This window comes from Salvelinus alpinus, chromosome 3 (genome assembly GCF_045679555.1).
Source record: "Salvelinus alpinus chromosome 3, SLU_Salpinus.1, whole genome shotgun sequence".
Classification (NCBI taxonomy): Eukaryota; Metazoa; Chordata; class Actinopteri; order Salmoniformes; family Salmonidae; genus Salvelinus; species Salvelinus alpinus.
The window spans coordinates 22,086,294-22,113,707 of NC_092088.1; the positions used below are offsets into that span (position 1 = coordinate 22,086,294).

At 41.5% G+C, this 27,414-nt stretch overlaps 1 protein-coding gene across 3 annotated transcripts in view; it reads left to right on the forward strand.

Moving 5' to 3' along the window:
* Positions 1-21,654, forward strand: part of LOC139570289 (very long chain fatty acid elongase 6-like) — a 29,895-nt gene extending 8,241 nt beyond the window's left edge. Inside the window, exons 1-5 of one of the 3 annotated variants that reach the window (XR_011674043.1) lie at positions 1,343-1,700; positions 6,690-6,821; positions 17,361-17,512; positions 18,510-19,953; positions 19,988-21,654. Coding sequence is in view for 2 of the 3 variants with exons in the window: in XM_071392052.1 (XP_071248153.1) it covers positions 1,609-1,700; positions 6,690-6,821; positions 17,361-17,512; positions 18,510-18,946 (813 nt within the window). In the remaining variant the exon portion in view is untranslated. Of the gene's footprint in view, positions 1-1,342; positions 1,701-6,689; positions 6,822-17,360; positions 17,513-18,509 lie in introns of those variants that run through there. The other 2 variants (XM_071392052.1, XM_071392053.1) reach the window with 2 other exon arrangements.
* The last annotated feature ends 5,760 nt before the right edge of the window (positions 21,655-27,414 follow it).

Here is a 27,414-nt window from a genome sequence, read left to right on the forward strand (position 1 = left end):
ATCGCATGGCATGTTTTCGCTGTAATAGATACTGTAAATTGGACAGTGCAGTTAGATTAACACGAATTTAAGCTTTCAACCGATATGACACCTATATGTACCTAAATATCTAATATCCATAATTCTTATGATTATTTATTTGAATTGCGCGCCCTCCAGTTTCACAGGAAGTTGTCCTGCTAGCGGGACGCCTAGCCCTAAAAGTTTTAAGGTGCCACAAACCTCCTGTGGATGACGGAGTCGGAGCAGGTCTCTTTGCTAATGCCGCGTTTGACTTTGAATGTGAGTTTGAAAACCGGGACGGTCTATCTTTGTAGCGTTGCCCACTGATCAGCCAAAGACTCTTTATACGTAGATTAGTATAACACAGCATTTTAAAAAATAAAAAATTACAAGGCCCAAATATTTTGGGGTGTGTCAATTTTGACCAGCCCACTCCCCCAAAAAAATATTTCCAGCCCATCTGGCATTTGCCAGAATTGCCAGATGGCCAATCTGCCCCTGATCCCTATGCCTTTTTATTTTATTTCTTACTCATATTTAAAAATGACTCAGCACCCTTTTACTCAAATCAGGGAGTACATACAGATTGGGATATGTGGGACATAGTTTGACTACACAAACCTTGCAGGTGCTGCTGATAAGACACCATTGTATTCAATGGTTTATTTGTCTGTGATTAGGCGTTAACAGAATTGTACATGCACTTTTGAAATGCAACAGAATTTCAATTTGGTGCATAGGTGCAAATTATCAACAGATGGCATGGCAAACGTCCCCACATTTGAATGTGTATTTCTGTTATATTACGCAGTGATAAAATGACAGGCCTGGGCATATTGATTTTGTAATAATTATTCAGTAATCCCTATGCACCATTTTACTCAAATCAAGGACTAAATACAAATTGGGATATGTGGGACATAGTTTGATTACACAAACCCTGCAGGTGCTGCTGATAAGTCACCATTGTAATTAATGCATTGGTTTCTGTGGGCAATTAGTAGGCAGTGTAATTTCTATAGGACTACCTTTGACAATAGTTGCCAAGTGTATGCAGTTCTTGACAGTTCATTCAATGTTTATTAATAGTGCATAACTGATAATATAACTATTCCCTGTCTGACTGGCCAACGCATCCCTAGATGGGACTCAATATGTTTGGCATGGAATCAGTCAAACTGAATGAAACATGTGAACAATTTGGCCTATGTTTCAATCATGAGGCAAATCCTAGTCATTGATTGACCATCCAGTCGAGAGCACCATGAGAGCACGACTAAACGTCTGATTCAAGCTCCGCCTTCTCTCCTTCCATCACTTTCCCTTTCAGTCCGCGAGACAGAGGGGACGTGCCATACACATAGACATTATAACCAGGCCATACAGTCACTAGGACGTGCTCGCGCTCGGCCACCGTGCGTGAGTGACAGTCGGGAAGTGCATCTCTACTGCATCCTTCCATCTGCTCCGAAACTGAGAGAATTCAGTTGGTATCTGTTGGTTTGTTAAATTAATCGTGGGCTTTTTAAGCAGTTTGATAAATGTTAAAAGGGTGAAAACATAGACCAGGAGTTTGAACGGGAAGAAACTGACATTGTTACGAAAATGAACGAGACAGAGAACATCCCACTTGCAGAATACGATTTCGAAAGAAAATTCGATGAAAAGGGGGCTCTCGAATGGATGCAAGAAAACTGGTAAGTAGACTACCAATTCACCCAAACACATCTGGATAAAAGAGTAGCCTAGCCTACGTGGTCTAAAGCCGGGGAATTCTCCCCCCGTCGCCGCCAATGTTGGCTGAGCTCTCATCCACACACAATGTCATTATTTAGCCTACACGCCATGCAGGCACATTTTTTTTATTGCCCACATTCGTCAATTTGATTCCTAACTGTCGCATACTTTTTCCATTCATAGGCTACCGAAGAGTGCATACAATGTGTTGTGTGGGTTTTGATTATGCTACAAAGTAACGTTTAGTCAATAATTTATACATAAGACTACTACAGATACAATTATCTTTGAGGATACTGTACAGGGGCAGACTGGGACAAGAATTCGACCCTGGCATTTTACTAGACCACGTCACTGGGTGTGCCACCAACTCACCACCAACCATGCACACACAACCCATCACCACAAATACACTCTACTACACTCTGACCCTACAAACCCTACTTAGACACAGGCAGTAATGCTAACACATAACATTGGCAGTGCAGTACAGCGTTTCTCAGCTATTTCTGTTCCAGTGACTGGCGGGACATGGTCCTCCTCTTTTTTAACCAGCTTATGTTTACAACAAATACAATATGTAAAAACACCACTGGAGATACAACTCTCCACTATAACTGGGCCTCTGCTCTAGCCATTTCCCTCCCTGTTGTGCTATCTGTCTGTCTCAGCATCTTCTCTGCTGTCACTCTGTGCTTCTTCTTGTTCTCTGTCTGTCTGTCTCCATGTCTGCTTAACACATATATGTTAGAAAATCCAAGCTAATGACTTAGGCTATAGTTGCTATATTATACTTTCAAAATATGACTAATTTCCAGATTTTTTTGTGGTCAATAGAGATTAATTACATACATCTTTATGTGCACTAACTCATATCATTGGCTAATTCATTTGGGGTTCAACACCTGAGGAAGTGGAAACTCAAAACACACTCAAACAACTAGATTAATATGATACCCACTGCTAATAGCCATGTATTCATCCATTAGAAATAACAATGATACCTACAGAAAGCCTCCTCTCGTTGACAGGGACAAGGGGACGACGCATCCGAAGCTGTGTTTTTCCCACAATTGCGTTTTGAAATGTTATACGATCAGAACACATTTTCCTCTCTAGCGCACAGGAAAGAGGATAGTGGCTCGCTCATTACAGCAGCAGGCCCCAGTGGAACAGGCACAGGGGCAGGGCAGACACTTTCATTACAGGAATCATGAGGATAACTGTTTGATCAAATCATGGTTTTAGCCGCCCCAAAAAAGGAAGCTGAAATTGTAGAATGTGCTCTTTCTACTTTATAGGCACCGTTTCCATTTTGTTTTTTACAATCCATGAGCTTGGCTATCTAACTGATGAGTTGGAGCAGTTCTCTTTGCTGATGCCACGTTTGACTTTGAATGTGAGTTTGAGTGACCTCAGCTCAGCCTGTCAGAAAAACGGGCTGGCCCATCTGGGTATGGGTGCAGGCCGTTGCCCACTGATCAGCCAAAGGCTCATTATAGATTAATATAATAGAGAAATTGCTCAATCTTTAAAAAAAATAACAGGCCCATGGCCTGCAGGCCATGCCCCCAAAAAGTATAATATATGTACACTACCGTTCAAAAGTTTGGGGTCACTTCAGAAGAAAGTTATTTGTTACCACAATATGACGGGAAACTCAATGTATAGCCTGTCATACTGCTGTTCACTTCAGTTTGTGTAACATGCACATGCAGTCACATGCAATGAATGATTACTAAATATCAAATGTGATGATTACTGTTAAATACATAGGCGTAGATACATTATAGGATATCAATAGGCCTACATTTTCTAACTGTTTTAATATCAACCCAAAGGCATGTCACCTCTCCCCATCAAATTAGTGTAGGTCTCAAGTGTTTCTCTTTGTGTCCAGTGGAAAAAGGGAGTCATTTTTGTCCGCAGTTAACATATCACTAAGGAAACGTTGAGACCTAGTAAGACCACATTCTTGCACAGACTTACTTTGGCTCCTTGTTTGCATTTTCTGACTGAGAGACAGTGTTGTGTTTCAGTTTCAGTGGCAAGCAAGCTGTCAAATGTGGATTGTAAAAGTCCAGGGGTATATTCAAGAAACGTTTTGCTGTTGCAAAACTCTAAAACAGAACGAAACGGGGAAGGACCTATCTGAATTTGTCCAATAGAAACTCTTGTTTTGCTCTGTTTGCTTCCGTTTCATTCTTAAACGGTAAACAGTTTCCGTAATGAATACGCTCCTGTAAATGTGCAGTGCTGGCCAAGTAAATTCACCCTGTTTCACCCTGCCCATGCATTCCTCAGATCGAGCTGATGTGTGTAGGCTACAGCAACGCATCAAAAGGGGAGGAGCCGGAGAAGCTTAAAACCACATCTAGTGCAGCACAGGGAAACCAATGCTTTGCTTGCATGTGACATCCAAGCCTACGACTGTAATTAATGTCCTAGACTTCTCCTTTCTGGGAACATTTGCTCCCACAGGACCCTCCCTTTCTCTCTTTCGAGGAGTAAAAGATGGTGGCCCACACATTGTATTTGTCCTGACTCCTTCACCTCAAAAGGATACAATGACTGCTTCTTGTCGCTTCATTATCTCTCTCTCCCTCTGTATTGGCCATCACACATTCCCTCTATGTAATGCATAGACACAGTGGTGTTATTGCTCCTAATGCTTCCCTATAGAATCCTTCATCAGTCTAATGACAGTTTCATCCTCCCTTTGGGACAGACAGAGAATGACCACTGAAGCCCTACTGTATTTAGCGATGCATATAGCCCTACTAAACTGGGTCAAACAACAACATCTTCTCGGTCTAATATGATCTGTCAATCTGGATTAGTCATCTGGTCTGTCCTCAAAGTAAACCCCCTCTGCAGTACACACATCATCGCTTTTTAGTATTCAGCCCTTTTCGGCTCAATTGAACTTTTTGGTTAAAAAAAATTTGTCCAGTCAGTGATCTGTCTAGTATTCTTACTGCAACCCGCTCCCAGCTGTTTTCACATAGCCTCACAGTTGATTTTAGACCGGAGTGATGTTTACTCAGTCTAATTGCCTCATTACCCACGGGCTGCAGTAGTAGAAGTTCTTGTCCGTATGTCAACATCTAAACTCGGTTAGTCCTTGGCTCCATGACTACGAATGGGGATGGGGACTGTAAAATAGAGCCTTGGCATGGATGGACAGAAGTCAGAGTGGTCTACAGGCCATGTCACTGCCATGTGCCCAGTGGACCAGCCCAATCCTGATCTCTGTTGATCTCTGTAATCTTTTTTAATAGTATGAATTTATATACAGTTGAAGTCGGAAGTTTACATACACTTAGGTTGGAGTCATTAAAACTTGATTTTCAACCACTCCACAAATTTCTTGTTAACAAACTATAGTTTTGGCAAGTCGGTTAGGACATCTACTTTGTGCATGACACAAGTAATTTTTCCAACCATTGTTTGCAGACAGATTATTTCACTTATAATTCACTGTATCACAATCAAAAGAAATCAGCCAAGACCTCAGAAAAAAAATTGTAGACTTCCACTAGTCTGGTTCATCATTGGGAGCAATTTCCATACGCCTGAAGGTACCACGTTCATCTGTACAAACAAAAGTATGCAAGTATAAACACCATGGGACCACGTAAATCAATCCCAGAATGGCAGCAAAGGACCTTGTGAAGATGCTGGAGGAAACAGGTACAAAAGTATCTATATCCACAGTAAAACGAGTCCTATATTGACATAACCTGAAAGACACTCAGCAAGGAAGAAGCCACTGCTCCAAAACCGCCATAAAAAAGCCAGACAACGGTTTGCAACTGCACATGGGGACAAAGATTGTACTTTTTGGAGAAATGTCCTCTGGTCTGATGAAACAGAAATAGAACTGTTTGGCCATAATGACCATCGTTATGTTTGGAGGAAAAAGGGGTAGGCCTGCAAGCCGAAGAACACCATCCCAACCGTGAAGCACAGAGGTGGCAGCATCATGTTGTGGGGGTGCTTTGCTGCAGGAGGGACTGGTGCACTTCACAAAATAGATGGCATCATGAGGGAGGAAAATTATGTGGATATATTGAAGCAACATCTCAAGACATCAGTCAGGAAGTTAAAGCTTGGTCGCAAATGGGTCTTCCAAATGGACAATGACCCTAAGCATACTTCCAAAGTTGTGGCAAAATGGCTAAAGGACAACAAAGTCAAGGTATTGGAGTGGCCATCACAAAGCCCTGACCTCAATCCTATAGAAAATTTGTGGGCAGAACTGAAAAAGTGTGTGCGAGCTAGGAGGCCTACAAACCTGACTCAGTTACACCAGCTCTGTCAGGAGGAATGGGCCAAAATTCACCCAACTTATTGTGGGAAGCTTGTGGAAGGCTACCCAAAACGTTTGACACAAGTTAAACAATTTACAGGCAATGCTACCAAATACTAATTGAGTGTATGTAAACTTCTGACCCACTGGGAATGTGATGAAAGAAATCATTCTCTCTACTATTATTCTGACATTTCACGCTCTTATAATAAAGTGGTGATCCTAACTGACCTAAAACAGGGAATTTTTACTCTGATTAAATGTCAGGAATTGTGAAAAACTGAGTTTAAATGTATTTGGCTAAGGTGTATGTAAACTTCCGACTTCAACTGTTGATGATTGAGTTTAGCTTAGCTCGCCTCGTGGCTTGCTGTGTACATTCAGCGTACTGCCACCAAGCAAAAGGAACTAGAAATGTCAACTGCAGTGCCAATCCCAAAAGTCTGCTAAAGACTGACTCATCCATTCACAATGATCATTGATCACGTACATGCATTGTTGGAGTTTAAACTAGATTAAAGCTTGTTTGCATTTCCACCCTGCTCTCATCTAAATCATGACCTAGGACACTGGTAGTTATAGTAATCACCTGTGAACTGGGTTGGTGACATGTTTTACTTTTTTTTTTCCTTAATAGGAGCAAGTCCTTTATGTTCTGTGGGCTATATGCTGCGATCATATTCGGGGGCCAACACTTCATGAGAGAGAGGCCCAAGCTAAACCTGCGTCGACCCCTCGTCCTCTGGTCACTCAGTCTGGCCATCTTCAGGTGAGTGACACACTGACCACTGTGTTTCAGTATATGGCTTTATGTGTTTTTCTAGGCATCATCAAACCAATCAATCAATCAATCAATCAACCAATCAGTGTGATTGAAGCTCTTACTGAACGTTGGTGGTGGTTAGCCTCGTTATCCTCCCTCATCCTTGCTAACCTCAGAAAGGGAAATGTTGTCCACAAAAAGGTTTGTATATAAACTCAGCAAAAAAAGAAACGTCCCTTTTTCAGGACCCTGTCTTTCAAAGATAATTCTTAAAAATCCAAATATCTTCACAGATCTTCATTGTAAAGGGTTTAAACACTGTTTCCCATATTTGTTCAATGAACCATAAACAATTAATGAACATACACCTGTGGAACGGTCGTTAAGACACTAACAGTTTACAGACAGTAGGTAATTAAGGTCACAGTTATGAAAACTGATTCTGAAAAACACCAAAAGAAAGATGCCCAGGGTCCCTGCTCATCTGCGTGAACGTGCCTTAGGCATGCTGCAAGGAGGCATAAGGACTGCAGATGTGGCCAGGGCAATAAATTGCAATGTCCGTACTGTGAGACGCCTAAGACAGCGCTACAGGGAGACAGGACAGACAGCTGATCGTCCTCGCAGTGGCAGACCATGTGTAACAACACCTGCACAGGATCGGTACATCCGAACATCACACCTGCGGGACAGGTACAGGATGGCAACTGCCCGAGTTACACCAGGAATGCACAATCCCTCCATCAGTGCGGAGGGCTTCTCGGCCTGTTGTAAGGCAGGTCTTCACCAGACATCACCGGCAACAATGTCGCCTATGGGCACAAACCCACCGTCGCTGGACCAGACAGGACTGTTAAAAAGTGCTCTTCACTGACGAGTCCCAGTTTTGTCTCACCAAGGGTGATGGTCAGATTCACGTTTATTGTCGAAGGAATGAGCGTTACACCGAGGCCTGTAGCCTGGAGCGGTATCGATTTGGAGATGGAGGGTCCATCATGGTCTGTGGTGGTGTGTCACAGCATCATCGGACTGAGCTTGTTGTCATTGCCAGCAATCTCAATGCTGTGTTTTACAGGGAAGACACCCTCCTCCCTCATGTGGTACCCTTCCCGCAGGCTCATCCTGACATGACCCTCCAGCGTGACAATGCCACCAGCCATACTGCTTGTTCTGTGCGTGATGTCCTGCAAGACAGGAATGTCAGTGTTCTGCCATGGCCAGCAAAGAGCCCGGATCTCAATCCCATTGAGCACGTCTGAGACCTGTTGGATCGGAGGGTGAGGGCTAGGGCCATTCCCCCCAGAAATGTCTGGGAACTTGCAGGTGCCTTGGTGGAAGAGTGGGGTAACATCTCACAGCAAGAACTGGCAAATCTGGTGCAGTCTATGAGGAGGAGATGCACTGCAGTACTTAATGCAGCTGATGGCCACACTAGATACTGACTGTTACTTTTGATTTTGACCCCCCTTTGTTCAGGGACACATTATTCCATTTCTGTTAGTCACATGTCTGTGGAACTTGTTCAGTTTATGTCTCAGTTGTTGAATCTTGTTATGTTCATACAAGTATTTACACATGTTAAGTTTGCTGAAAATAAACGCAGTTGACAGTGAGACGTTTATGTTTTAGCTGTGTTTAGAACTAGTTCTCTCTGAGAATTAACCGAAACAGTGTTTAAACTAAACACACATGAACTATGTAAAAATAGTGATTTCTAGAGCGATATCTCAAAACTTCTCCTTTATAACACCTCTTCTTTAAGGATCCAAGAGAAGGAGATTCTTTGTGCAGATTTAAAGTAAACATCTACATTTAAGTTCAGAAGATTAGAAACACTTGTAGGACAATTTGTGAGTAATGGAGGGGTAACAATGTACTGTAGAAATGTGTCTACTTGAGAGAATGTTCAGGTCAATTCAAGGCCTGTCAACTGTCAACACATTATTTTGTGGATTTGTTGGCTATGCTATCTGTACACACTTACTACATAAAGAGAAATTAGTGTCTGATAATGCAGTTTTAGGATCGTTACAGGTACACTCTTAGAAAAAAGGGTACCAAAGGGGTTCTGTGGCTGTCAAATCAAATCAAATTGTATTTATCACGTGCCGAATACAACAGTAGACCTTACAGTTAAATGCTTAATTACAAGTAGTGATGCACCGATATGAAATTTTTGGCCGATGCCGATATCCGATATTTTCCTTGCCAAAAAACGATACTGATAACCGATATTAAACATTTGTTTTTGTAGTGTGTTTTGTGGGTGATTGTTCCTGTTCGTGTGTTCATCTGGTCTGTGTTCACTAGTTCGGGACTGTAGCGTCTTCGGTTCTTTCTGTCAGTTTGTTGTTTTTGTTCGTTGTTTAAGTAGCCTATTGAAATATGGATTATCATCACGCTGCAGTTTGGTCCTCCTCTCTTTCACCCGAAGACAGCCTTTACAGAATCACCCACAAAACACACTACAAAAACAGGCTACCTAAATATGGTTCCCAATCAGAGACAATGACTAACACCTGCCTCTGATTGAGAACCATATCAGGCCAAACAAGAAACCCCACATAGAAACAGACAACATAGATAATACCTACCCAGATCACGTCCTGACCAACTAAATAAAGACTAAACAAAGGAAATAAGGTCAGAAACGTGACAACAGTGCTGGTCATAAAAAAAGCTAGCTAGCATCATGGATGCAAACAATGTTCTTCTCCAAAACATAGCAAAACAACATTTGTTTCAGTAGCTATAGCTAGTTAGCTAACTATATAGCTAGGTGTCATCATCTAAAATAACCCTAATTTATAAGACAGTTCTTATTTGATTAATGGTGGTCGGACCCATCTATGTGAAGCTAGCCACAGTAAGGATTAGCCACAATAGTGGACTTTGCAGTTAGCTTTCAAAATAAAAGTATGGCATACTTCTACTATTTGTATTAATTTGCATCACTGTCAATGACATACTTTTATTTTGAAGGCAAACCGCAAATTCCACTATTGTGCCTAATCCTTATTGTGGCTTGCTTCACAACACATAACCCGGTCCGGTCGAGCCTCACTAGCCAGATGAAGCTAGCTGGCTGCTTGTAACATTAGCTTTGAGCAACAGGGTTAAGTACCTGGCTAGCTATTTATTTTCATGAACGGAAGTTTAATTTCAATAGGCAAACAACAAGTGGCAACCTAGCTACTGTACCTTTGTTGTCACGCAAAGACCCAAACGGCGTTCCATAGTATCTATGTCGTGAAGCTAATAGCAGTGACGCTATTACTGTGTAACTCCGGTAGGGCAACATCTGAAAAATAGCGCACTTGGTAGTGTGTACCGGTGCTCGACCAGTCGGCGAAAGCCAACATCCCCCACGACAGAGAATGGTTGATTGTCAAGGGCAATGAATTCCATTATCTTGGCTTTAATGGATTTCGCCTTTGAGTTGTCTCGCTGAAATTTTCTTACTCTTTCAAATGACTGCTCAACTTGTTGACTACTCAATCCACACAGCAGACATTGTGGGCTAGGTTAGGAATGCTGTGTTGCACGTGTAGTGCAACATTTTACGTGGCGTCACTGTAGCTTTGACATCGGTTTTTAACATCGGCGTTAAACTAGACATTGGGCCAATACCAATGTTGGCATTTTTAGCTAATATCGGACGATTTTGATATGTTCACCGATATATTGTGCATCCCTACTTACAAGCCCTTAACCAACAATGAAGTTAAGAAAATAATTGAAAATCAAATAATTAAACAGCAGCAGTAAAATAACAATAGCGAGGCTATATACAGGGGGTGCCGGTACAGAGTCAATGTGTGGGGGCACCGGTTAGTTGAGGTAATTTAGGTAATATGTACATGTAGGTAGAGTTAAAGTGAGTATGCATAGATAATAAACAGAGAGTAGCAGCAGCATAAAAGAGGGGTCTGGGTAGCCCTTTGATTAGCTTTTCAGGAGTCTTATGGTTTGGGGGTAGAAGCTGTTAAGAAGCCTTTTGGACCTAGACTTGGCGCTCCGGTACTGCTTGCCGTGCGGTAGCAGAGAGAACAGTCTATGACTAGGGTGGCTGGAGTCTTTGACAATTTTTAGGGCCTTACCTATAATGGCACTAGTGCTCCCATTAGTGTCAGGTAGAACCTTTTTTGTTTCCAGGTAGAACTCTTTTAGATTCCATGTAGAACCCTTTGTGGAAAGGGTTATACATGGAACCCAAAAGGGTTCTACCTGGAAACAAAAGGGCTTTAGCTGGAACCAAAAGGGGTTCTTCAAAAGGTTCTCCAATGGGAACAGCAGAATAACTCTTTTTGGTTCTAGATAGCACCTTTTTTTCTAAGAGTGTATACTATTGCAACACTGCTGTGATGCTAGGAAATCCTTGACTTCTGGTGTGAGGTGAGAGAATTTAATTTACATATCATTGGCTGTGTACCTATATTAATACCCAACAAACATACAGTGGGGCGAACAAGTATTTGATACACTGCCGATTTTGCAGGTTTTCCTACTTACAAAGCATGTAGAGGTCTGTAATTTTTATCATAGGTACACTTCAACTGTGAGTGTAATCAAGGTGATCTCCCCTTTCTCCCCAAATTCTTAGAAAACACACAACCGTTCTGACTGACAATAGCTGATGTTTGGTGGCCTTTCTAGAGCAGTGGTTTTCAACGGGTGTGGCGCAGCACACTGGTGTGCCTCGAGGAACTCTCAGGTGTGCCGCAAAACTTTTCCTAATCTTTATTATTTTTTGCAACGCTCACTTATAAACGTGGCCTGTGGAATCCACGTGGAATTTTGACATGGGAGCACTAGCGCCGTTCAGATAATACATTTAATGCCACATGGTTTCATCTGTATCGTTGTTTCAAGACCAGTGCGCTCAGGCTGTTGTCACATTGATTATCGTTTGAGCGGCGTGTATCACGAGCAAATTATCATTTGTATCATTTGTATGATTTACTGTATCATGCCATAGCACAGAAACAAACGGAGCAAGGCTTTGTTTTCGTGGGTTGCACATTCCAATGCAGAAAACCGCTAATCTCTAGCCCAAACGGTTTAAAACTAAAGACATATTTTACCGGAGAAAAAAATCCTAAACTAATTTTTCAGGACACTCTTAAAGGGGTGCATACAAATTAATCATCATGAGTAAGGAACTATGAAAATAGTTCCAATAAACCCTATTTAATCTATAAAAACATTTGTCATAGAAAATATGATTTTCAGTATGGATCAGATGATATGGAGGTCATTGCCAAAAAACTCAAATACAAATGATCTCATCAAGGTGTGCCACAGAGAAAAAGGTTGTGAACCACAGTTCTAGAGCAAAATGGCTCTTTCCCAGGTGGGTGCTACACATTGATAGTGGATGAGGTGAGTTTTAGTCGAACAATGTACTGTATAATGCTGTAAAAGTGCTATATAAATCCAATCTGTTTTCATTATCATTAAAGTGGCAATCAGCTGTTGAAACAATAACAAAGTGGATCCCCGCCCCTGTTTTGGTAAAAAGCTGAGGGATGGGGCTGGAGAAATGTAACCACTCAGGTTCATAGACAGTGCTATAGATGCAAGGACTGACCATCCATGATATACTGTAAAAATTATAGTTTTAACCATTTTTGAGGCTATACAGCGTTTGTTTACATTTACTTTGTTTACAAACATTGGAGTAAAACAATATTATATTTGTGGTTCTGATAAGGTATGACAGTCGAACTAAGCTCATGAGGCATTTATAAATTATATTCTTCAAGAATCAATTGGTACGTATCATTAATTTCTAAGTAAAAAAATTGCTGTAGCAGTTGTAGATGGCCCCTTTAAGGAGGAGTCAGGGCTGTTTTGGTGTGCCACAGAGGTGCATCATCATCATCCGTGCCCATGCCCTCTGCTGAGCCAGCTGTTAATCCTAATCACAGAGCCGTGGGTTTAACCTGCCCACTCAATCCCACTGCTGCTAGCTGGACAGGATAGCGTGTCCTCGGTATATGAAACACTTCATATATTCATTACTGCACCACCACTGCAACGTTCTACCACATGGGGGTTTTAAAAGTAGGCTACTGGCCTGTAATAGATAGGTAGTTACCAATGATGATGTTGGTGTTAGGTAGTTACCATAGATAATGTATTGATAGGTAGTTACCAATGATGATGTTGGTGTTAGGTAGTTACCATAGATAATGTATTGATAGGTAGTTACCAATGATGATGTTGGTGTTAGGTAGTTACCATAGATAATGTATTGATAGGTAGTTACCAATGATGATGTTGGTGTTAGGTAGTTACCATAGATAATGTATTGATAGGTAGTTACCAATGATGATGTTGGTGTTAGGTAGTTACCATAGATAATGTATTGATAGGTAGTTACCAATGATGATGTTGATGTTAGGTAGTTACCATAGATAATGTATTGATAGGTAGTTACCAATGATGATGTTGGTGTTAGGTAGTTACCATAGATAATGTATTGATAGGTAGTTACCAATGATGATGTTGGTGTTAGGTAGTTACCATAGATAATGTATTGATAGGTAGTTACCAACGATGATGTTGGTGTTAGGTAGTTACCATAGATAATGTATTGATAGGTAGTTACCAATGATGATGTTGATGTTAGGTAGTTACCATAGATAATGTATAGGTAGGTAGTTACCAATGATAAGATAGTTATAGGTAATAGGTAAGGTAATTAATTACCACGTCTGACACCAACTGACACCGACAGGTACCAACACACTCTTGAACAGCTTCTATCCCCAAGCAATACGACTGATAAATACCTAACAAAATAGCTACACGGATCGAGTTTACCTTGTATCTTTATTGACCTTTCATTTCAGTATTTGCACCGTCTCCATGCACACTCACAGGGCCCTACACACTCACACACACAAACACTCACGCCATCATTTTCTCACTCACACATAATATGCACATACATTTATACTGACTCTACACATCCGCACACACCCTCTCACATGCAAGCTGCTGCTACTCTGTTTATTTTATATCCTGTTGCCTAGTCACCTTACCCCTATACATAATTACCTCCATCACTCCGGTATCCCTGCACATGTACTGTAAATATGGTATTGGAACTGACTTTTTAAATATTTCCTGTATATTGTCTGCTTACCTACTTACTTTATTGTGTATTTCATATTTCTTATTCTTATTTCTCGTGTTTGTTTGTGTTTTTCTATTTTTCTCTAGTTGCTGGGTTTTGCGTTTGCAAGAAAGGCATTTCACTGTATTTGTGCATGTGACATTAAAACTTGGAGTGAATGGAATGTTATCAAAACACACATGGTTTTTATACGTTTGATACCATTCCATTCACTCCATTCCAGCCATTATTATGAGCCGTCCTCCCCTCAGCAGCCTCCACTGTTCCGCACCCTCAACCCACTTGGTTCTCTCGCTTTGTGTGTTGTTCCCATTGTTTGACTGAGGTGTTCAGTTACATGGGTTTGAAGATGGCTTCCTGGAGTATTACTGGACCATTACAGGCCTTGAGATTTACAATTGATCTGTAAAGAGAGGTGCTGTGTTTTCATAGGGTCGTCCCAACTGAGACGACGTCATGCTGTACGTAGGAGCCGCAGTGTGTTTCAGATGAGAAGGAAAGCTATAAATCGATAGTGTTTACTAAGCAGACACATCCTGTTGACAAAGTAAGAGCATGTGTGTCTAAGTCTTTGTTGGACTTAACGGAGGTCTAAAACAGTTGGAGACGGAGGGGGGGGGGGACAGCCAGCTGGAGATGTGACCCACTGATATGTCTTATCTCGTTTGTCTTGGTTTCAGATTTCGAGCGCCATGGCAACCGCAACAGTGACCGTTCATATAGTTGAGAGCTATATCACTTTGCATCATGGCACCGCAAAGCTGACAGTATAAAATATAGTTGAGCGGCGTATTTTGCGTTACGTTATGACAACCACAAAGCTGACAGTTCAGGTGTATCGTATAGCAGCAAGATAGAAATATGAGCTGAATTCGTGAACAAAAATACTTACTTATGGTCAACTCTGATCGACCATGGGCATTATACTTGTGTTGATGTTTTTTCTTATACCAATTACTTGTATGTAACTGTGAATTCCCTATAGTTAGACTGAGCAAATCTAATACACTTTTATTTTATCCCATGCGCCGAATACAACAGGTATACAACGAATACAACCTTACCGTGAAATGCTTACTTACTAGCCCTTAACCAACAATGCAGTTCAAGAAATAGTGTTAAGAAAATATTGACTAAATATACTAAAGTAAAAAATTAAATAAAAAGTAACACAATAAAATAACAATACCGAGGCTATATACAGGGTGTATCGGTACCGAGTCAATGTGTGTGGGGTACATGTTAGTTGAAGTAGTTTGTACATGTAAGTATAGGGGTAAAGTGACTATGCACAGATAATAAATAGCGAGTAGCAGCAGTGTTAAATATAAGGGGGGAAGGGTGGGAGTCAATGTATATTTTCTGGGTAGCCATTTGATTAATTGTTCAGCAGTCTTATGGCTTGGGGGTAGAAGCTGTTAAGGAGCCTTTTGGACCTAGACTTGGCGCTCCGGTACCGCTTGCTGTGCGGTAGCAGAGAGAACAGTCTATGATTTGGGTCACTGGAGTCTTTGACAATTTTTCAGGCCTTCATCTGACACCGCCTAGTATATACAGTTGAAGTCGGAAGTTTACATACACTTAGGTTTGGAGTCATTAAAACTCGTTTTTCAACCACTCCACAAATTTCTTGTTAACAAACTATAGTTTTGGCAAGTCGGTTAGGACATCTACTTTGTGCAAGTAATTTTTCCAACAATTGTTTACAGACAGATTATTTCACTTATAATTCACTGTATCACAATTCCAGTGGGTCAGAAGTTTACATACACTAAATTGACTGTGCCTTTAAACAGCTTGGAAAATTCCAGAAAATTATGTAATGGCTTTAGAAGCTTCTGATAGGATAATTGACATCATTTGAGTCAATTGGAGGTGTACCTGTGTATGTATTTCAAGGCCTACCTTCAAACTCAGTGCTTCTTTGCTTGACATCATGGGAAAATCAAAAGAAATCAGCCAAGACCTCAGAAAAATAATTGTAGACCTCCACAAGTCTCTCCAAGAGATGAACGTACTATGGTGCAAAAAGTGCAAATCAATCCCAGAACAACAGCAAAGGACCTTGTGAAGATCCTGGAGGAAACAGGTACAAAAGTATCTATATCCACAGTAAAACGAGTCCTATATCGACATAACCTGAAAGGCCGCTCAGCAAGGTAGAAGCCACTGCTCCAAAACCGCCATAAAAAGCCAGACTACGGTTTGCAACTGCACATAGGGACAAAGATTGTACTTTTTGGAGAAATGTCCTCTGGTCTGATGAAACAAAAATAGAACTGTTTGGCCATAATGACCATCGTTATGTTTGGAGGGAAAAGGGGGAGGCTTGCAAGCTGAAGAACAACATCCCAACCGTGAAGCACGGGGGTGGCAGCATCATGTTGTGGGGGTGCTTTGCTGCAGGAGGGACTGGTGCGCTTTACAAAATAGATGGCATCATGAGGGAGGAAAATTATGTGGATATATTGAAGCAACATCTCAAGACATCAGTCAGGAAGTTAAAGCTTGGTCGCAAATGGGTCTTTCAAATGGACAATGACCCCAAGCATACTTCCAAAGTTGTGGCAAAATGGCTTTAAGGACAACAAAGTCAAGGTATTGGAGTGGCCATCACAAAGCCCTGACCCCAATCCCATAGAAAATGTGTGGCCAGAACTAAAAAAGCGTGTGCGAGCAAGGAGGCCTACAAACCGGACTCAGTTACACCAGCTTTGTCAGGAGCAATGGGCCAGAATTCACCCAACTTATTGTGGGACGCTTGTGTAAGGCTACCCGAAACGTTTTACCCAAGTTAAACAATTTAAAGACAATGCTACCAAATACTAATTGAGTGAATGTAAACTTCTGACACCCTGGGAATGTGTTGAAAGAAATCAAATCTGAAATAAATCATTCTCTCTACTATTATTCTGACATTTCACATTCTTAAAATAAAGTGGTGATCCTAACTGACCTAAGACAGGGAATTGTTACTAGGATTAAATGTCAGGAATTGTGAAAAACTGAGTTTAAATGTATTTGGCTAAGGTGTATGTAAACTTCCGACTTCAACTGTAGGTCCTGGATGGCAGGAAGCTTGGCCCCAGTGATGTACTGGGCCTTACGCACTACCCTCTGTAGTGGCATATGGTCGGATGCCAAGCAGTTGCCATACCAGGCGGTGATGCAACCGGCCAGGATGCTCTCGATGGTGCAGCTGTAGAACTTTTTGAGTATCTGTGTACCCATGCCAAATCTTTTCAGTCTCCTGAGGGGGAAAAGGTATTTTCGTGCCCAGTTCATGACTGTCTTGGTGTGTTTGGACCATGATAGTTTGTTGATAATGTGGACACCAAGGAACTTGAAACAGATGCACTTGACACTATCTCTTTAGTAAATCTATGTGTTTCATTCCACAGTATCATCGGAGCGGTCAGAACCGGTTGGTACATGTTCCATGTCCTCAACAAAAGCGGTTTTAAGCAGTCGGTGTGTGACACCAGCTTCTACAGCGCCCCTGTCAGCAAGTTCTGGGCCTACGCCTTCGTCCTGAGCAAGGCCCCAGAGCTGGGTAAGGAATGTCCCAAATAGGGTCCCGTTCTGAATGCTTCAGATAGATATATGTCATGTGGAACAGACATACTTCTTTGTCATGCAGTGTAGAATAGTCAGCTCGACTCGAGCTGATCTATACAAGACAATTCTATATACTTAATGTGACCCTGGCCCACGAATGGGAGAGATGGAGGGGGTTGTAATTGGTCAATTATGTCAGAGGACAAATCAGAGAGAAGGAGGCTGGCGCAGGACAAAAAAACAAACTTGAAACAATTTGTCTATTTATGTGATTCCGGAAGCACTTGGAAGTTTGTAGTGCACTTTCATTGATCAGCGGAGGCCTATTACCTCAAGAGCTATGTGGCTGCAAGGTGATGCCATTTCCTCTCCCAGAGCAGTAATCTAGTCACTTATGCCTATCTGTCAGTCAGACAGGGGATGCAAAAGCGCTGGTAAATGGACAGAGATGCTGACTGACTGCGCTATGTCTCTTCCTGAGCAAGAGACAGGAAGGGCATGCTCGCGTTCTAGAATGGGACAGATGTTCAATATATTAAGCCTGTTTAGTTTGTACTGTACAGGGTGTGCAGTTTGAGTTTATTGGAGTGTGTTAGGATGTTGTTGTATGCTTCCTAATATGGTGTGTGTGTGTGTGTGTGTGTGTGTGTGTGTGTGTGTGTGTGTGTGTGTGTGTGTGTGTGTGTGTGTGTGTGTGTGTGTGTGTGTGTGTGTGTGTGTGTGTGTGTGTGTGTGTGTGTGTGTGTGTGTGTAGCGCTTTACTGTACTTTTTGAGGACCACAAACAGACATCTCATCTTTCCAGGTCAATTTTGGAAGTGAGGTCGAAATATCCAGTCCTCACAATGTTTTTCTTCTACTGTGTGTTGTCACTAGTGCTTGAGTGCTTGAGAGAGAGTGAAAGTGATCAAACATCAGAGTATAACTCCCTCCCTCCCTCCCTCCCTCCCTCCCTCCCTCCCTCCCTCCCTCCCTCCCTCCCTCCCTCCTCAGGTGACACGGTGTTCATCGTGCTCCGTAAGCAGCGCCTCATCTTCCTCCATTGGTACCACCACATCACAGTGCTGGTCTACTCCTGGTACTCCTACAAGGACCAGGTGGCAGGTGGCGGCTGGTTCATGACCATGAACTACCTGGTCCACTCCTTCATGTACACCTACTACGCTGCCCGGGCTGCGGGCTACCGGGTGCCGCGACCCTGCGCCATGGTCATCACGGCCACCCAGATCATGCAGATGATGATGGGGCTTGCTGTCTTAGGCTTGGTTTACCACTGGATGCACGAAGTGCGCTGTCCCTCCTACATGCCCAACATCGCCTGGGGCTCGCTCATGTACCTCAGCTACCTGGTCCTGTTTGCCTCGTTCTTCTACAAGTCCTACCTCAAGGGCGCCGCTTACAAGGTTGGCAAGGGATCCAAGGCCGAGTAGGGGCTGGATTCGTCAGAGGCAAGTTGCACACTGGGCAAGTCATATTAGAGTGTGTGCCTAATTGAGAAGAATATCGCGTTGTGCCATGATGTGAGTCACAACTGGTTTTAATGGTTGCTGGGTACATGGCAATTGTGACAAGCCATTTTTTCCCCCACCCCGACTTTATATAGCTGTAGCTTATCTAACGAACTAGAACCATGGATTACATGTTTTTAGAACGGTCGTTGAGAGTGGACCGGGGAACCAGTGCATGGTCAACACAGTTTAATATACTATGATCGATGGATGGAAGAAAGGGAGGAGACAGATAGAGAGAGAGGACAGTTTGTGTTTGACTAATGTACTACTCGCTTCATTTTGATTTCTTGGCTTCGTTAATCAATCTCTTTGACCAGCTGCTTCAGTCAGAGTCCAGTGAAAAACAGCCATATGTGGCCTGAGGCGTCTCCAAGGGCAGTTTACAACCGCGTTTGCAGTCTGCACGTTCATTGAATTTGACAGTCACAGGTGTTCATTCATACAGAAAGAAAGACTCCTTTTGAAATCTGGTGCTTTTTAGACCAGCGCTGAGAATTCTCTCACTAACTAATATGAAGTATATTGAAGTGATGATAAAAAGTCATTAATGAAGGATAAGTTTTCTGTTTTAGTTGTAGGGAATTTTCTGGGAATGGGTGGGAGGAGATGAGCGCACTGAAGGGATTGACACTCAGAACAATGTGTCCAATGTAAATAATATATCTTAAGAATGTATTTATTTTCTTAAAATCTCAAGTCTCTGGTGGTACTTAAAGTGTACCAGGAAATAGTGTGACTCACTAAGGTTCTGCCTGTCTTAAATTGTGCAGTTTGAGTTTTGCACTTTTGTATTTGAAACAGTTTTCTTTACATCACAACAATGCACTATATTGTTTAGTTTTTTTAAAAGTCTTTCTACATTTGTTCATTAAAGAAAGGGAAGTCCCCTGGCACCACATTGCTTCTTAAAGGGAAAAGTCATGAAGGTTATCTTTGCTTCTTAAAGGGAAGGTCATGGAGGTTATCTTTGCTTCTTAAAGGGAAGGTCATGGAGGTTATCTTTGCTTCTTAAAGGGAAGGTCATGAAGGTTATCATAATGTCTGTGTGGTAAGAGTTGCATTGTCATATAAGAACTATTTGGGTCTAGGAGGTAAACTTTTTTTGATTTTCACATTTGATAGATATTCCTTTTCTACGTGGTAGAAGAAAATATCCATATTCTTATATACCAGTATGAAAACCAAGGATAGGAGGATAGGTTATAACGTTACACAAAGACACACATTCCTTTTTCTTTCCTCCTACTTTAAATATGACCACCAGTGTAGATTGGATAGGGGCTCAGGTCAAGACAGCGAAATAGGTTTTGTTGTTTCTAGAAATCTAGTAGATGCAGAAAGTAGTGTCTTGTAAGCACACCTAACCACTAGTGAGTTTTAACCCTTGGCAGCTTTTGTGTGTCTTCCTTTATGTTTATTATAGAGCTGTACTGTATTATCTCCCTCCTACCCATAATCCTAGAGCCATACTGGTGTGAGCACATGTTCTTTAATGTATGTTTGTATCACACTGAGAGTAGTTACCATGGCTTAAAGTACAGGGACTCTTTTGAAGGGTAATGGTAACTACTAACAATTGCCTAACACTTGCCTTCATAAGCACTACTTATAACCCCCATAACCCAAGCTGTGACTTCAAGTGTCATAGATCTCATACTCTATCTGTGGGTTTATTAGCTTCCAACACAAAGTGAGACAGTCTAGCCTTTACACAACTGGTAGTCGCCAAATGTCTTAAAGGGAAATTTCAAAATTGTTCAACCTCATATCCATCATTTCCAGCACTACTCCAACGTCATGCATCATCTGGTGTGCATCGTGTGATTTTAACTAAGTAGTAGGCAATGCCTACTCATCATTGGTTGAAATCACACCAGATGATGCCATTGGAAAAATGTACCTTCCTTCATCTTTTTGACTACAAAACATAGAAACATGCCATTTTCACGTATGTTGATGTTGGGGTAGTGCTGAATATGAAGTTGACATTTTTTCAATAATTTCCTTGAAATAGTGCTTCTAATCCTATTATAATGTTGTGTTTATGAAGGAGTTACACTGCCCTTATGTAATACCCTTCATATGACTCAGCTGTAACACCTGATGCTGGAGCAGGCACATACTGTACTACCATTATTATAGACTAGTCCAATGAGCTTTGCAGTGTTTAGAAGTGTGAATATTTTTTTAAGGCCATACTAAATCTGCAAAGTACATTTCTTTCACTTGGCTGTTGTTGTGTCAATAATGCTGATATTATGATCATGATGTGACATTATAAATGTTGTCCACCCTCCACCTTGAAGCCGACGGTTGCATTTTAGTTGTAAAATATCATAGCGATAATACGCAGGGTATAAACTCAGTTTCTAATACATTGATTCGTGTGCCAAATGATGCTTCTGCAGATTTCTACACTGTTAGGTAAATGTGAGCAGAGTTATTGTTTGTGTATTGTCTTTGCTGATGTAGAGTGTAAGAAAACATGCTTATGCATCCCTGTGAGTATGCTGTCTAGTACGTAACTGATATGAAAGGGCAAAAAAACTGTCTTAAGGGCTTTAATGTTTAAATGTGCAGATTTTAAATGTCAAAACAATAAATTCATGTCTGTTTTGAAAGACTTATTAATTGTTTCATTCTTGCCGAAATCTGAAATACAGCTGTGCATCTTTGTTGGATGCATATGCACATGTACAGTCAGATCCAAAATGATTGGCACCTTTGAGAAAGATGAGCAAAAAAGAGTGTATAAAATTAATTCTACAAATACTGAGCTACAGGTAAAAGGAAACACTTGAGTAAATGAGGGATATAAAGTATTTTGAAAGCAGGTGCTTAAACACAGGTGTGGTTCCTGAGTTAATTAAACAACATCCCATCATGCTTAGGGTCATGTATAAAAATTCAGTTGCCCATTATTTTGGCTACCGTGGCTAGAAGAATAGATCTCAGTGACTTTGAAAGAGGGGTCTCAAAGGAGGATAGGGGGTTTAAAGTGTGTGTGTGTGTGTTTGTGTCTCAGTCATCAGATCTCAACCCAATTGAACACTTACGGGGAGAGTCTGTAATGGCGACAGACAGCGTTTTCCACCACCATTAAACAAAATACCAAATTATGGAATTTCTTGTGGAAGAATGGTGTCGCATCCATCCAATAGAGTTCCAGACACTTCTATGCCAAGGTGTATTGAAGTAGTTCTTGCTCATGGTGACCTAACGTCCTATTAAGACACTCTACAATATGTTGGATGTTTCCTTTATTTGACAGTTACCGGTATATTGTATGCTCAAAAACATTATTTTACACAAAAAAATAGATTTTCTTAAACAAGAAATATTTTTTTCTCTCAAAAAGAAGCTAAATTGGCTGCACCCCTGTTTTCAATATTTAACTGCACAGCCTTTTTCTAGAATGTTTTATGAGATTGGAGAACACATTGGGAGGGATCTTAGACCATTCCTCCATACAGAATATTTCCAGATCCTTCAGTCTGCTCTTATGGACTGCCCTCTTCAATTCAAACCACAGGTTTTCAAGTCCGGAGACAGATGGCCATTGCAAAACGTTGATTTTGTGGTCAATTAACCATTTCTTTGTGGATTTTAATGGGGTTATTGTCTTGTTGGAAGATCCACTTGCGGCCAAGTTTCAAACACCTGGCAGAGGCAACCAGGTTTTGGGCTAAAATGTCTAGGTAGTGGGTAAAGTTCATCATGCAGTTGACCTTAACAAGGGCCCCAGGACCAGTGGAAGCAAAATAGCCCCATAACATCAAAGATCCACCAGCATATTTTACAGTAGGTATGGGGTTCTTTTCTCCAAAGCTCATGATAGCCTATTGGGAGTGAACAAGATAGTAGCCAATCTGGCAGATGCTGATATCTGCTGCTACCAAAACAGAAAATGCTAATTAAGTTGGTCCAAATCCCTGACACAGAGGGAACGACAGGTCCAGTGGTTTCTTACTGAGGAATTCTCACAATGGCTTACCTAACAACATTTCGTATGACACCCCAAAACGCTACACAAAGCACAAAACTGCAAGGGCTGCTCCTCTCAAAAACTTCAGGGAAGCTTACTACTACCAGATCCTCTGTGTGTGTGTGTGTGTGCGTGCGTGCGTGTGTTTACTGTGACATTTCCTACCTTCTGGCTTCTTCCATGTAATCTGAACCGTCGAAATTCCTCATCACCCTTGGATTTGAGTTTCTTTACAGGAAGATGGGATACATGATGTCATTCAAGTCCAGCTGAGTAGTTACTGCCCTCCTGTGGAAACAATGGGATTAGTCTTCCATTATAATAGTCTGGTCTATGCCATGGAGGGGGTCTAAAGGGGACTTTGGAATGTGTGGGATGAATCGGATGATACTATATGAAAGGGAGAAGATACATTACGTGGATACATCATGCGATTATGAGATTCTGTATATGACTTTCAGTAGAAACAATATCAGATTTCCATTCTAGTCATTACATTTCAGTCCACAGAAGCTTCTGGAGGTTTGAAGGTAGAATCCTTACCGTACAATAAGTTTAGCAAGTAGGGTAGTAGGCCTATAGCTGCACAGAGTCAGAGTGACATACTCTATTGTAGGCCTACACTCTATATCAACATTCATCATGTATTTATTGAATTAATTAAGTTCATTTTAATAATCATTTAGGCCTACATTACCAAGCATTGCACAAAAAAGTATTAAATCAAAATTCATCAATATTAATTTAATTGGCATTGCGGCGCACGCTCCTTCGACTTCCTGTCTGTGGCAGTGCTGCGCATACACCCTTTTTGTGTGTCTCCTTAGATAACAAAAGACAGGTTTCAACCACATACAGGTGTGCGCGCAAAGTGAGAATGCAACATTGGTATCCCAATAAAAATGTATATCATTATTTTATTTACAGTTTTTTACTCCACTTGTTTTAGAGAATTTGGCAGCATGTCCAACCAGCCTCACAACCGCAGACCATGTGTAACCACGCCAGCCCAGGACCTCCACATCCGGCTTCTTCACCTGCGGGATCGTCTGAGACCAGCCACCCAGACAGCTGATGAAACTGAGGAGTATTTCTGTCTGTAATAAAGCCCTTTTGTGGGGAAAAACAAATTCTGATTTGCTGGGCCTGGCTCCCCAGTGGGTGGGCCTATGCCCTCCCAGGCCCACCCATGGCTGCACCCCTGCCCAGTCATTTGAAATTCATAGATTAGGGCCTAATGAATTTATTTCAACTGATTGATTTCCTTATATGAACTGTAAGTCAGTAAAAGTTTATATTGTTACATGTTGAGTTTATATTTTTGTTCAGTATGCATTAGCATCCATGTTTGATTTAGGTAGAGGGTAGCATCTAAAAACTGGATTTAGGCCTAATACAATTTTTCTTGTGCACTGCTTGGAACTGTCCACCGATTATAGATAGCCCCCTAGGGCTAGGGCCTTGGCTACCTTCTGACATGGGAACGTCTGCTAAACAGGTAGGCCTAGCCAGTCATTTTAGCGTAATACGGCGACGAGATCTAACGTTTGGGCAAGGGATAGCGTCAGGATGGCAACTAAGGGATTTTGTTGGGACATTAAGTTGGCCTGGTACAAATCATTCCAATGTCCCAACAGAATCCCGTAGTTGTGGTGGTCCTGAAGTTAGGCAACAGGCACATGGACTAAAAATTACATTAAACATGTCTTAGGCCTACACACTTAGAAAAGAGGGTTCCAAAGGGGTTCTTCAGTTGTCCCCATAGGAGAACCCTTTTTGGTTTCAGGTAGAACCCTTTTGGGGTCCATGTAGAACCCTCTGTAGAAAGTTTTCTAATTGGGCTCCACCTGCAACAAAAAAGGGTTCATCAAAGTGTTCTCCTATGAGGACAGCCGAATAAACCTTTAAGCTTCTATATACACCTTTTTCCCCCCCCTAAGAGTGTATACACAAACCGGTCTGTAAGATGTCTAACCTTCTTCAGACTCTTCAGTCATCTCGCTTTCATGGCTAGACTACTCTGAATGTTGTGTTCTGTTGTCTTCTGTTCTTTCATTTCTTTAAAAAGTTTTTAAAAGCAGCGCGTGGGCCCACGCGGCCACATTCAATCAAGCGTGTTAGTTAACCACAGTGCACGTGAGTTACCGCCGCTGCCGCGTGAGCCCCCACAGTCCCACTGTATTTTATTTACCCGAGAAACACCACTGCACCAAACTCATTCAAGAAAAATTAATGGAAAAGAAAACAACATTAACCGCTATTCTCGGGTGGCAGGTCTGTTGTAGTGCTCTGCGTACTAAGTAAATGCCTTGAATGTGACAAGGATTCTCAGAACCAGAGGCGATCCAAGAACTTCACCTCATCTCACAACAGCAACGAGTCATCTGTAGATGTGCTTATAAACAATGCCACATATCAGTGACTTATGAAGAGCATGTACAGAGCTTTTAATGACGAACAGACATTTTGCATCTTTACGACAAGCAAGTAGGTAGGGTACTCTATGACGTCCGAGAATGATGATTGTCTCACACACACCACACGCACGTATACTCTTGTTTATTTATCTTATCACACTTTTTTGATAAGTTTGAATAACTGCATCTGTTTGAACAATGGCATATGTGAAGATTGCATGGGAGAGAGTGTAAGGAATTGTATTAGATATTGGTAACTTGTTTTAACAACTTCTCAACTTTAGCTATGGTTGACACAATATACACACTCCCTCTTTCTATTGGACATATGCTGGACTCATTGGACACATGCACGACACCCACAACTTCCCTCCCCCATGACAATCACTCAGACACTCACAACTCAGGGTTGGAGCTCCAGACAACGAACAATCTCAGGAACCAATGGAACGTCGACATCAGGCCGAACAGGATTACCCACGACCCAGATCGACCAATCGGAAGGCCAGACTTCAGATCAACCTACTTTGCTAGTTGTCTATATAATCTGTGTGTACTGTGTAGAGCGCTCTCTTCCGGACGATTTCATACAAATCAGACAGAAAGAGCCGTGCTGCACGCTTTGCCTAATATCTTTACACTTGAATAAAACGGCCTTATTATACAATTATCCACCTCGTCCTATGTCTCCACTTGGTCTCCTGTCTCAAGTAAAACGAATTATCAACAGACTTGGTAAGCAGAGGATGGTCAAAACATATTTGAATTCGGCCCAATAGAAAATTCATCGGACAGGAGACGAGAGGGAGAAAGATTCAAGAAGGAGAGGTGACCCGCTCGAGGGAGACGTCGGCGATTCAACTCACCCAGGAAACTGATCAAAGAGCTCGAAAATATTAAGGTAAGCAGAGCCGGTTTAATCAAAATCTGCATATTGTATTATAGCCAATATCTAAATTCAATGATCAGAAGTACTGAGGTGAGTGTGAATTGTTGCTAAATTTATGTGGAATTGTTTAGAATCTAAGGCATTGTGTAAAGATATTTGCGAAGTATAAAATCAAGTCGAATTAGTAACCTGGAACTAGTTGAATTATTCTTCAACTAGGAGTATCGGGGATAAATCTAAGCTTGAGGCCGTTCAAGTCGAATTAGTAATCTGGAACTAGTTGAATTGTTCTTCAACTAGGAGTATCGGGGATAAACCTAAGCTTGACGCCGTTCAAGTCGAATTAGTAATCTGGGGCTAGTGGACATGGCACCCCACTAGGAGCATCGGTGATAAACCTAAGCTTGAACTAGGAGTAATGGTATTAAACCTGAAACTCAAAGTGTTGAAATGTAATGTAGCCTGTTCAAGTCGTATTAGTAATCTGGGGTTAGTGGAAATGGCACCCCACTAGAAGCATCGGTGATAAATCTAAGCTTGGCGTATTGGGATTCAAGTTGCATTAGTAATCTGGGACTAGTCGAAATATTCTTCAACTAGGAGCATCGGTGATAAATCTAAGCTTGAAATAGGAGTAATGGTATTAAACCTGAAACTCTCCAAATTAATGTGAGTGATTGAACGTTCCACGAGACCGATTGCTACTATTTAGCCATATGCTAGGTTGAGGCTGTGTTTATGTGACCGTCGAGTCAGATTGTGGGAGCTGCTGTGAAGCAGCTATTTTTCTGCTGATAAATTGACCTGGTTTTTCCCTCTGGTGCTGTTGGTAAATCCTTAAGGGCTAGAATTAATTTGATAATTATTCTAGAAACGCTAGGATACACCATATATTGTCCTAAAAGGACACGTTTGAAATACTTTGGGAAAGTATTTAAATAATTAAGTTAGTTTTTGAGTTTTCAGTTTTTTAATTAGTTTTTGAGAAAAATGAGTCCTAGAATTAATTAAATATTTATTCTAGAAACGCTTGAATATACTAATATAATGTCCCGAAAGGAAATTTCTGAAATGTTTTGGCAAAGTATTTAATTAA